General features: G+C 43.3%; 1 protein-coding gene across 1 annotated transcript in view; it reads left to right on the top strand.

Moving 5' to 3' along the window:
- Positions 1-8383: 8383 nt before the first annotated feature.
- SLC2A13 (solute carrier family 2 member 13) overlaps positions 8384-12724 on the top strand; it is a 527708-nt gene continuing 523367 nt past the window's right edge. Inside the window, exon 1 of the mRNA XM_055580782.1 lies at positions 8384-9276. Coding sequence (XP_055436757.1) covers positions 8721-9276 — 556 coding nt within the window. The 5' untranslated portion in view covers positions 8384-8720. The remainder of the gene's footprint in view (positions 9277-12724) is intronic.

Below are 12724 nucleotides of genomic sequence, written 5' to 3'. Positions count from 1 at the left end.
CAGTTGCAAAGAGTTGGACACGACTGAGAGACTGAACTGACTGAGGAATAAGAATAATTTTATTGTAACAACTTTTTTGTTTTATGTTATGGCTTTGAACTGGAGAAAATAAATACCATTTTGTTTTTTAAAATTTTAATTTCAGTCCATTGATCTCTTTCCTCTTAACCTCTTCAGAAAGTTTTGACTCTTTCAATAATTTGGTACATAATAATTTATACAATCAACTATTTTTGCATATGGGTCTGCAGTGTTTTCCTGTTGGAAATGAGGGCAATTGAGAATGATGCAAAATAAAGTGCTTTTCATAAAGTTAAATGCCCAAGAAATAGTACATTTATTTCTATTAACATCTATAGGCTATGTTATAAAAAATATACTTGTTTGACCAGTTAAAATCTGACACTACTTGAGTTATATTTAGGACTGGGGTCAGGTGGCATCTTATACTTTGTATTATCTCAACTTCTTGTTATTTCACCACATTATGCACAGATATGGAAGGTGATGACTTATAGACCTGAGCCAAACAAATTCCATGTGCTTTGATTTCCCTCATTAATTCATTCAATAAGTATTTATTGAGTCCCTATATGTGCCAACAATGTGTTAGACTCAGGGGACAGAGCGGTGAACAAAACAAATACAGGCCCTGCTCTCATTCACTAAGGACACTTTTAACTTTGGGCTTTTGTGCCTGTATGCTGAGTCATTTCAGTCATGTCTGACTCTTTGCGACCCTCTGAACTGTAGCCCTCTGGCCTTCTCTGTCCATGGGATTCTCCAGGCAAGAATAATGGAGTGGATAGCCATTTCCTTCTCCAGGGGATCTTCCTGACCCAAGGATGGAATTTGCATTTCTTATGTCTCCTGCACTGGTAGGCGGGTTCTTTCCCACTACCACCACCCGGGAAACTAGTAGTAGAGCACAGTCACCCTATTACCATACTTACAACTTCAGATAGAATCACTGTTGCAAATGAGTTTAGAAGTTTGTTTACAAACTGCAAACAAACATATTGAATTTTTAAAAACAAAATGATTAGTGAGGAGCTCATCACGTTACAAGAAACATTTGAAAAGTATTTTCCATTACTAGTCAAACCACTGATACTGGCTGAAGACCCAGTGTCAGACCAAATTAATAATTTCTCAGTAGCAACTTCTTACTAGTTTCATTAGTGATTCCATTTTGAAACAAATACTTCCCACTGCTCTCATTTCAGATTTCTGCATCCTGTTAATTAAGGGATTTCTTGCAACTTCAAGTCTTTAAAAAAAATCTGTTTTTTAACTAGTTATTTGAAGCTACTTGTTTGCTTGAATAAAGACTATTTTGATACTCTTCTATCAAAGTTGAGCTCCACTAGAATTTTGTTTCTAGCACCAGTTTGGTACACTGTGCTTTGTATTATTGGGTGTATGCTCAGTTGCTCAGACATGTCTAACTTGTGGTGACCCTATGGACTGTAGCCTGTCAGGCTCCCCTGTCCATGGGATTTTCTAGGCAAGAATACTGGAGAGGGTTGCCGTTTCCCACTTGAGGGGATCTTTCCAATCTATCAATTGAACCTGTGTCTCCAGTGTCCCCTGCATTGGCAGCAAATTCTTTGGCACTGAGCCACCTGGGAGTCTCACTTTGTGTTATGACGTGTATGTAAACTGGTGGCTCAAATGGTAAAGAATCTGCCTGCAGTGCAGGAAACCTGGGTTTGATTCCTGGATCGGGAAGATCCCCCGGAGGAAGGCAAGGCAACCTGTTTCAGTATTCTTGCCTGGAAAATTCCATGGATTTGAGGAGTCTGGTGGGCTACAATCCATAGGGTCACAAAGAATCGGACACAACTGAGCAACTAACACTTTCACTTTCAAACACAGCCATGTTGGTCTTTTACTACTTGGGATATACTGCATTTGAGAATAGGAACTAGGTAGTATACTTCTCTGTATCAATTAGAAAATTGATACCTGGAAATGTTAGAACATCTTATACCACTTTGGAAGAAGCCAGCAGAGGGCAAAACTAACACAATAAGAATAACAGAGTGGAGAATAGGATAGAATCTGGATCTCTGATACTGTTATTCAAAGACTAATCATACCATTTCTAATGCTGCCACCTCTGGACATTCAGACTTATGTAATAACACACTTCTGTAGTGTATAAGCAATTTGAGTATGGATTTCCTGTTACTCAGATTCAAGCCATCTAACTACCGATATACTATTATTATCCTCCTTTTACAGAAGAGAAATCTGAAGCTTAGAGAAAATAGGTAGGTGGTCACACAATCAAGTAAGAAGCAGATTGAAGATATGAACCCAGGTGATCCTGCTGGCAAAATCCGAGTTCACTCCACCACCCCACTCCCTATTATCCACTTCATGGAAAGCTTTTTTTTTTTTTTTTTAATTTTTAAAATGTTTGTTAGCAATTATACCATTGCTTGTGTAATTAATAAGTAATTAATAATAACTAAATTAATGAATGAATGAATTAATAAAAGTCCTCAGGCCAACAACAGTGCCCAGAATTGAGTGCTATTAGTATAGACACTTGCTAGTTCCTCAATAAAGAACTACAAAGGTTAATACTGTATTTTTGTTACTAATGCCATGTTCCTCTTTCCTGATACGTGTATACACACACACACACACATATCTATATCTCTTTCTATATATTTTTTGCTTGCCTTTTCTCTTAGAGAAAGACGTGTTCCTCCTCTTCCCTATGGCTAGGTTAGCCTCTCCTTTAGCCATCTTGCTTCTTCCCTCCCTGCCTTCTTTGAGACTGTTCTATCACTCACATAGGATCTTGAATTATCAATTTATTCTTTTCACATCAGTCAGTCATGTCTGATTCTTTGTGACCCCCATGGACTGTAGCCCTCTAGGTTCCTCCGTCCATGGAATTTTCTAGGCAAGAGTACCGGAGTGGGTTGCCATTTCCTACTCCAAGGGCTCTCCCTTACCCAGGGATGGAACCTGCATGCCCTGTGGCTCCTGCATTGGCAGGCAGATTCTTTATTACTAGTGCCACCTACTTCCGTATATGAATAAATTCAAATCATGCCTAACCCCTCTACCCTTTCTCTTGGCCCTGATATCTCTTTATTCTCTCCTTCATCATGTTTACCAAGAGACTTCTAGAAAATGCAGCCAAGTTTGTTATTTCCACTAATTTCCTGTTAATTGAAATTTCTCTCCTAAATGTCTCTGAGGAGTAAGAGGTGTTATAACCCTCCCCACCCAAAAGAGGAGGAAGTGATAATATGTTGTGTTAAAAGTTCTATTCCTGTTTGGGCGTGTTTATTGGTGAGTGAAGTCAACATGTATCAAAATATCATCCATGCTTCATGCTTTCTTGTATTTCCTGTTTCACATCTCCATGTAGTGAGCAAATCTAGATTGGGCATTTTCTGTTGGGCATGCTGAGAATCCTTTCTTTTTACCTTCCATTCCTGCCTCCCTTATTCCATCTCTTCTTTCTTAGAACAAGTCAAAGAATGCAAGATTTTGGGGGAAGTGCATCTATTATACCTCAAAATTAGCCTTGGGACCCACTTCTTTGTACCTATTAACAGTATATTTATTTTGATGCTACTATTGTCTATTAGATGTACAGGAAGGAAGAATGATCAATAGGGCAGGATTCTGACATTACTACTGGGTTTCTGAACATATTACCAGCAAAATACTATCAAAACAATATTCTGATTCTCAACAGTCACCATTGACTTTTTTCTCTCTTTCTCCCTACCCCCACAGCTTTATTATAGTATGACTGACAAATAAAAAATGTATATTGTTAGGGTACACAGTGTAATGTTTTGATATATACATACACTGTGAAATGATTACCATAATCAAATCACATATTACTTTTTTCTGTGGTTAGAACATTTAAGATATATTCAACTAGCAAGTTTCAAGCATGTGTGTGGTAAGTTGCTTCAGTCGTGTCCGACTCTTTGTGATCCTAGGGACTATAGCTCGCCAAGCTCCTCTTTCAATGGGATTCATCAAGCAAGAATACTGGAGTGGGTTGCCATGTCCTCCTCCAGGGATCTTCCCAACCCAGGGGTTGAACCCATGTCTCTTAAGTTTCCCTCATTGGCAGGCGAGTTCTTTACCACTAGTGCCACCAAGGAAACCCAAATTTCCAGTATACGATATATTAACTATAGTTATCATGGTGTATATTAGGTCTTCATCATTGACTTTCTAATAATTAACTTCAATGATTTCATAAGAGCTTTTATTCTTTTTGATCTCTGTGCAATACATTTGATACTATTAGCCAGACCCTCCTTCTTGAAACACTTTATTTGGCTTTTATATCATGTTACTTTACTAGTTGCTTACCAGATGGCTCAGCAGTAAAGAATCTGCCTGCCAATACAGGAGCCACAGGAGATGTGGGTTTGATCCCTTGGTTGGGAAGATCCCTTGGTAAAGGAGATGGTACCCCATTCCACTGTTCTTGCCTAGAAAACTCCCAGGGACAGAGGAGCCAGACAGGCTACAGTCCATGGGGGTCCCAAGAATCAGACACAACTGAGCACTTTACTAGTTACTTTCACAACTCAAGTCTGTTGTTTTTATAGCCCAGGATTTTTCTGTCTTCTGGCAAAAAAAGACCCCAGATTTATTATGGGAGTATCATTCCCCCCTCCAATCTAAGCCCATATGATTTATGATTTACTTCCATGAATAGCTCAAGCTGTGGGCACTAACTGGCCTTCAGATATGAGTAGAATAGGAGATGGATCTTGGAGCCTGCTGAAGCCACTTGGTTACCACATGAAATTTGAGAGTGGAGCCTACACAGAAGGAAGCAAAGTGATAAGATGGAGTTATTGGTGACATCTTGGTTTTTGAGTCCCATATTTAGTTATATTTGAAATCAGTCTATTATAAACTTTTCAGAGACAAGAGACTATAAATCTTCCCTCTCCATAATTTTGGCTTAAACCAGTTTGATGTGTGTTTTTCTTTTTGACATGAATAATATCAAAACTGTGTTTACCTCTGTACATAAAAATGCATACATATAAATGCATAGAGAATGTTCTGGAAAGATACATTTCAAACTGATAGGCGTGGTTATCTCTGGGAAAAGGGGACTATTATGGTGGGAAAGATGAATGGAAAGGGATCTGTAGCAGTACAGCTAAAACCATTCTCTGACTTATTTCCCTTTTCTATCTGCTGCTGCTGCTGCTAAGTCACTTCAGTTGTGTCCGACTCTGTGCGACCCCATAGACGGCAGCCAACCAGGCTCCCCCGTCCCCGGGATTCTCCAGGCAAGAACACTGGAGTGGGTTGCCATTTCCCTCTCCAATGCATGAAAGTGAAAAGTGAAAGTGAAGTCGCTCAGTCGTGTCCGACTCTAGCAACCCCATGGACTGCAGCCTACCAGGGTCCTCCATCCATGGGATTTTCTAGGCAAAAGTACTGGAGTGGGGTGCCATTGCCTTCTCCCTTTTCTATCTGGTCCTTAGCATTTCTTGAGGTTGTAAAGCAAGTGTACCTAAAATTTGGGTTTTTAAATTCACCTTGGAAACAATAATGATGCTTATAATTATTATTTACTCTGAAACAGAAATTAGGTATATTTTAAAATTCCTTTTCATTTCTAGTAAATGAGTCATTGCTGTACCATCATCTGCTCTGCAAATAAGAAAACAAGCACAGGCTCATTTATTTGCTTGTCAAAAGTGTACAGCGAAACAGTGATAGCAATGGGACCAATGTCTTTTGATTCTTGGCCAATGGGCTTTCCATTTCACCATAATCTGCAATGTGGCAGGCTTCAGGAAACTATATTTTACTCATGCTGTGGTACTAAAATGAACTTGGCACTCTTCAAGGTCTGGGAAGAACTCTGTTTAAGTCTGTGATCCCTTTTTTCATGTCATATTTCATTTAGGATGTAACCTGTTTTTAGGTATTTAGGTGGCCTGATGATATGGAATGGAACCACTTTAAGTAGTTTAGTGCTCTGTAACACAAAATGTATGGATGTGAGAGCTGGACTGTGAAGAAGGCTGAGCACCAAAGAATTGATGCTTTTGAACTGTGGTGTTGGAGAAGACTCTTGAGAGTCCCTTGGACTGCAAGGAGATCCAACCAGTCCATTCTGAAGGAGATCAGCCCTGGGATTTCTTTGGAAGGAATGATGCTAAAGCTGAAACTCCAGTACTTTGGCCACCTCATGCGAAGAGTTGACTCATTGGAAAAGCCTCTGATGCTGGGAGGGATTGGGGGCAGGAGGAGAAGGGGACGACAGAGGATGAGATGGCTGGATGGCATCACTGACTCGATGGACATGAGTCTGAGTGAACTCAGGGAGTTGGTGATAGACAGGGAGGCCTGGCGTGCTGTGATTCATGGGGTTGCAAAGAGTCGGACACGACTAAGCGACTGAACTGAACTGAACACAAAATTTGAATTTCCAGCAAGGGATTGTCAGGAGACAAGGTGTCCCTGCTAGGAGTAAATGAAAGTTTGTTTCATCTCAACAAGAGGGAACTGGCAACAGTATCAGTCGATTCTCCCCTGGTAGAGAAGCCCAGCTCTTCAAAAACGATGAAATGGCTCACCACCAGATGGCGCAGTTTTTTTTACCAGCAGGCCTGGGAAAGGGCGTGCTGTTACCTGAATCTTTTACAGTAGCATGAGTATTATTAAAGAGTTATTGTTCTAGAGCTAAAAGCCCTCTGTTTAACTGATCCCTGGGAATTATGAGAGAACCTTACTTAAAAGTCACACAATAAGTTTAAGCCCTCTGAGTCCATTAAATCATTTTTCCTAGTTGCAGGAAAGGAAAGTGTTGTATTATGGAGATAATCATGACTGATAATCCAAAGAAAAGCAACTTTGACAAATTCTAACGTAACTTTTTATTGAAACAAGACAACAAAATTCTTTTCTTTAAAAGGAAAAAGTTCTAGCCTGCAAGGAAAAATAGACCTCAAACTAAGAAGTCTTTTACTCAAATAAGGAAAATAAAGCTGGTGGCTCAGCAATAAAGATGGTAAAAGAAGCTGCTTACAATGCAGGAGACCCAGGTTTGATCCCTTGGTTGGGAGGATCCCCTGGAGAAGGGAATGGGTACTCACTCTAGTATTCTTGCCTGGAGAATCCCATGGAGCGAGGAATCTGGCAGGCTACAGTCCATGGGGTCACAAAAGAGTCAGACACAACTTAGCAACTAACGCTAACACTGAAATCATGAAGAATAGAATTATATGATGCTTTCCCTCCTGCCCTGAGCCTGAAGAATGAAAGCAAATCAGAGGAACATAGTTTCTCTTCTAAAGTGAAGCTGTATAGAATGATTTACTAATGACAAGTCAAAGCGGCGGGGGGGGGGGGGGGACCCCCACAAACTAATAACTCGTAATTAACAGTTTAAAAAAACTGGTGGCAAGTAATGTCATCTTTGCATTGTTTCATGTAAATGAGGCAGGCTTACCCAGTGGTTCAGCAGTAAAGAATCCACCTGCGATGCAGGGGACACAGGAGACCAGAGTTGGATTCCTGGAGGAGGAAATGGCAACCCACTCCACTATGCTTGCCTGGAGAATCCCATGGACAAAGGAGTCTAGCGGGCTACATTTCATAGGGTTGCAAAGAGTCAGACACGACTGAAGGGATTGAGCACAACACATCACACAAATGAGACAGTTAAAATTGCCCCCTGAGAATGGAGGACAACAGTGTAGATTTTTCCAGGGAGAAGACATCCTTCCTTTTAGTGAGTGGGTTGATGGAGATTGCCTATTAAACCTCAAATCAGATGAAACCTTGGGTTTACTTTGTATCAGTGGGAGCTATTAATACTTGGTGACACGAGTGGAATGTATAAACGTGTATTTTCTTTTACAAATCAGGGATCCATGGAACAAGTTTTGTGATTCACCTGGGGAGATAGGTTAACTCTAACCTCAAAGAAATAAGATGTATCGTTCCTTTAAAAGAAGCATACATTGAGGAGGGACTGGCGACAAGAAGCTGAATTGCTCCGGAACAGATTCATTTATATCACAATATTATAAAAGGAAGGAGGGGTACTTGCTATATGCCATAACAGAATATTTTTTCCTAGGCCCTTCCAGCCTTGGCCATCCTCAGGCTTTTCTAAAGTGGTTCTCTCCTTGCCTTTCCAAACCGTGCGATCATCGTAAACCATTTCTCCGAGTCTCGAAGTCTAGTACCGGGCTGGCAAACACTGGCTTGCTTCTCAACTGCAACCCTCAAACTACGGGACTTGGAGCAGTTAAGAAACAGAGAGCCACGTTAGAAGGACCCTAGGTCAGAGGTTGCGCTCGACCGGGAGGTGGGGTTTAGGGGTCCGGGGTGGGCTGAGGCTGGCACCGCCCGAGGAGGGGCGGGGCGTCTCGGGCCGGCCCCGCCGGCTGGGGCTGCACGTGACCTGCGGCCCCACCTCCCGCTTGCTCCGCAGCGCCAGCTCGGCAGGCGCGGGGCGTGAGTCTCGAGTGAGACCCGCCAGGCTCCAACTCGGCAGAGCCGGGGCCGGCGGGCAGCAACTTTCTCCCCGGAGTGGCCGCGGCGGCGGCTGCTACCGTGGCAGGCGGAGCAGGAGCCGGGAGGAGGAAGGCGGCGGTTCCTTGTGTCCGCTCGGGCTGTCCAGCCCTTCGAGACCGCCAGCCCGCGGAGCCTCGTTCCCCCGGGCAGCCCCGGGCCCCTGCCTTATGTCCCGCAAGGCGAGCGAGAATGTGGAGTACACGCTGCGGAGCTTGAGCAGCCTCATGGGCGAGCGCCGCAGGAAGCAGCAGGAGCCGGACGCGGCGAGCACGGCCGGGGAGCGCAGCCTTCTGGCGGCCGCGGAGTCGAGCGCCAGCCTGCAGGGCGCGGGCGCGGGCGGCGGCGGCGTCGGGGACCTGGAACGCGCGGCGCGGCGGCAGTTCCAGCAGGACGAGACCCCCGCCTTCGTGTACGTGGTGGCAGTCTTCTCCGCGCTGGGCGGCTTCCTGTTCGGCTATGACACCGGGGTGGTGTCGGGGGCCATGCTGCTGCTCAAGCGGCAGCTCAGCCTGGACGCGATGTGGCAGGAGCTGCTCGTGTCCAGCACGGTGGGGGCGGCCGCCGTCTCGGCGCTGGCCGGCGGGGCCCTCAACGGCGTCTTCGGCCGCCGCGCCGCCATCCTGCTGGCCAGTGCCCTCTTCACTGCCGGCTCCGCGGTGCTGGCCGCGGCGAACAACAAGGAGACGCTGCTCGCCGGCCGCCTGGTTGTGGGGCTCGGCATCGGTGAGTTCCGGCTTCGCGAAGAGCGCCTTCGGGGCCCCTGGCGACTCCGCCCTTGACCCTGGTCGCTGCGTTCTTTTCCCCCTTCAGGGTCCCCGTCGAGTGTGGCCAGCTCCCGAGGACACTTCGCATCTCTTGCTCCTGTTCTGAGAGCCCATCTGTTTGTTAGTCCGGCCTCTCAGTCTCCCTCCAGGGTGGGGGTGGGGGTGGGGGATCGCTGTGCTCTCCCCCGAGCCCACGTGGACTCTGTCGCCTACGGACAAGTGAATCCGCGTGATACTTGCCTCTCTAAGCCCTTCCTGGAACCCGGCTCCTCACCAGCGGTTTCCTTGATTCAGCCTTACCTGATGTCTATCTAAGAGCTTAGGAGGGAGGATCTTTTTACTCTCCAGCATTGTCTCACTGTTTCCTCCACGGCTAGACCTTTGCCTCTTCTAGGATTCCGAACTCCGAACCCAATAAGTCTTAAAAGATACAGTAAGAGAATTTTTAAAGTTCCTCAAGTCATCAGGACTCTACTCTTTGCTGCTCCTCATCTTCCTTCTTGAGTCATTTATCTTTAGGGTAGAGTAGTATTTTATTCTCTTCTTTTGAGTTTACTTTTTGTATTGCCTTTTGCTTTCCTTCCCCCCACCCCCTCAAATAAATTCTTGACTTTTCTGTTTTCCTGACCTTTCCCTTTAAATCTGTATTCACCCATTCTCCTTTTTGTTTTGTCTCTCCTGTTTTCCCTTGGGTCTTGCTCACCTCCTAAATTCACTTTGAAACTATTCGCCCTGTGGATAAATGCCCAGCAAGGTAGATGTTTGCAGTTTACTGCCAAAATGAAGGGATGAAGGTTCCCTTGGGATTGGTTTTTCACCCTGGTTGCTGAGCAGTGGAGATGCAGTTGGTAAGTTTTTGGCAGATGGAAGCTGTTTGGAATGTGCGCAGTATTATTAGAAAGCACTTTTGAGACAAAGTAGGGGGTGAGACTTAAATCTCACCAGTAATTTTTGTAAGGCATGCCGCTGATGCTTTTTTATTGTTTCCTTTCATGATTCAGTTTCTTGTTTCCTTTAGGGTGCTGTTGAAGTATTTCTTCCCTATGGCTGGGGATTGATGAAAGAGCCCTTTAAACTAGGGCTCCTGATGATCTGTTCATTCACCACTTGTTTGACGTTTATGCTTTTCACCTTTTCTCTGTAGACTCTATGGGAGAGAGCCCTATTTATACAACTCTACATGTAGGAACCCTAACCTGAAACCCAGCTCACTGCACTTTATATCCAGAATTAGTTATTACTGATTTCCTTTTTGTTTGTTTATTGCACTGTTAATTAGTGAAGCAGGGCAAGGCTCTCAGTTAAATGTTAAGTTGACTTATTAAAGTCTAAAATGACCAAAAAGTACAACTGAAATGAAACCTCTCTGTAAGGAGTACCTAGTGCCTTCAGGATTCTCCTGTCAGCATTCTCTGCGTGGGACAACAGATTACCTTTTTTGTTTCTTCTGACATTGAAATAATGTAATTTTAGGTAGCAAGATTTGTTCAGTAAGACTGAGTCTTTTTTGTGATTTTGGAAATCAATACTGTTTTTCAGAGATCTCTCAGTGAAGTTTCCTAGTGTTTAGTTATGGCAAGTATTGGATATTTGGGTATTATGTTTAGTCTTTTATCTGATAGGAAAATCAAGCCCCTGTTGTGTGTTTAAGGGCCTTTTCCAGATGAGCAGAACAGTGAGGAACATTTATGCTTCAGTAAGAGTGGCTGGGCAGGGTTAGAGCAAGGTAGAACTAGCTAAGCTCTGTAAGAAAGGCTCACAGAGAGGGTTGTTAATTAAAGAGGATACAGTTACCCCAAGAGAGGAAAGCATAAGCTCTTGCAGATGGAAATGGTATGTTGATAAGTAGTATTTTGACAGTAGAGATAAGGAAAGGACTTTCTAGGCCAAACCTGGGAATGGGCAAAGAAAGGAAAGCATAGGCCATGCTTGAGGAACAAGGTGGATGCAGCAAAGAGGATGAAGCAAGAGGTAAGGTTGGAAAGGTTGGTGTGCAAGAGCAGCATCTGTGTCTCTGGCATCAGGGTTGCTTGCCTGATACTGCAGCTAGTTGATTTAGTCCTGGTATGGCCTGTCTTACTCATGGGGGAGTACCACTTAGACTGGAAGCCCTGATATAAAGTTGCATAAAAAGCTCTCCTCACTTACAAAATGAAGAATGTTTTAAGGTTTTAAATAGATTTTCAAAGAGGCCACATTACACATCACCACCTTTCAAATTAGGATCTATACGATGCATGTAATTGTAAAATTCTTAAAACTCAAAAAATTACTAACCATTCGAAAAAGAAATTACAAATACTTTTAGCTACAAGGAAATGAGTCATTAGGATGAGCATTTTTTAGGGATACAAAATTAGTTTTGCTTGTTTACTACAATGACTCTGAATTTATAGCATGCTTTTTAAAGTAGTTAGATTTTGTGTGTGGTCAGGAGGTTTTTGTTTTTTATTATCCTTTTGATATTTAGTAAATATTGAAGAATTACTTTGTGTGTTCTGGTATATTTTTCTGGCAAATTTGTAATGGAAGTTTCTTTCTTCCACAAATTTACCTGTGGTAAATATAAAGTCATAAGGACAGGGTTTTTGTTCATTTTGTTCACCAATGTACAGTACTCTCAGCCTGTAGGAGGCACTTGTACTTGATGAGTAAATGAGTGTATGGTAAGCAGAAGCATTAAAAAGTTACATTGCTGATAGGGTATCAAAGTATGTAAGGACTGTTATTTTTTTAGAGTATTGTGAAATGCTTGAAAGACTATATAAGGGTTTTAGTTTGCTCAGTTCAGTTCAGCTGCTCAGTCGTTTCCTACTCTTTGCAACCCCATGGACTGCAGCACATCAGGCTTCCCTGTCCATCACCAACTCCTGGAGCTTACTTAAACTCATGTCCATTGAGGCAGTGATGCCATCAAACCATCTCATCCTCTTTCATCCCCTTCTCCTCCCACCTTCAATCTTTTCCAGCATCAGGGTCTTTTCCAATGAGTCAGTTTTTTATATCAGGTGGCCAAAGTATTGGAGCTTCAGCTTCAGCATCAGTCCTTCCAATGAATATTCAGGACTGATTTCCTTTATGACTGACTGGTTGGATCTCCTTGCAGTCCAAGGGGCTCTCAAGAATCTTCTCCAACACCACAGTTCAAAAACATCAATTCTTCGGCACTCAGCTTTCTTTATGGTCCAGCTCTCACTCACATCCATACATGAACCACTATTGGAAAAACTATAGCTTTGACTAGACGGACCTTTGTTGGCAGAGCAATGTCTCTGGTTTTTAATATGCTGTCTATGTTGGTCATAGGTTTTCTTCCAAGGAGCAAGCGTCCTTTAATTTCATGGCTGCAGTCACCATCTGCAGTGATTTTGGAGCCCAAGAAAATAAAGTCTGTCATTGTTTCTCCA

Source organism: Bubalus kerabau, chromosome 1 (assembly GCF_029407905.1).
Source record: "Bubalus kerabau isolate K-KA32 ecotype Philippines breed swamp buffalo chromosome 1, PCC_UOA_SB_1v2, whole genome shotgun sequence".
Lineage (NCBI taxonomy): Eukaryota > Metazoa > Chordata > Mammalia > Artiodactyla > Bovidae > Bubalus > Bubalus kerabau.
This window is presented reverse-complemented; position numbering and strand designations above follow the sequence as displayed.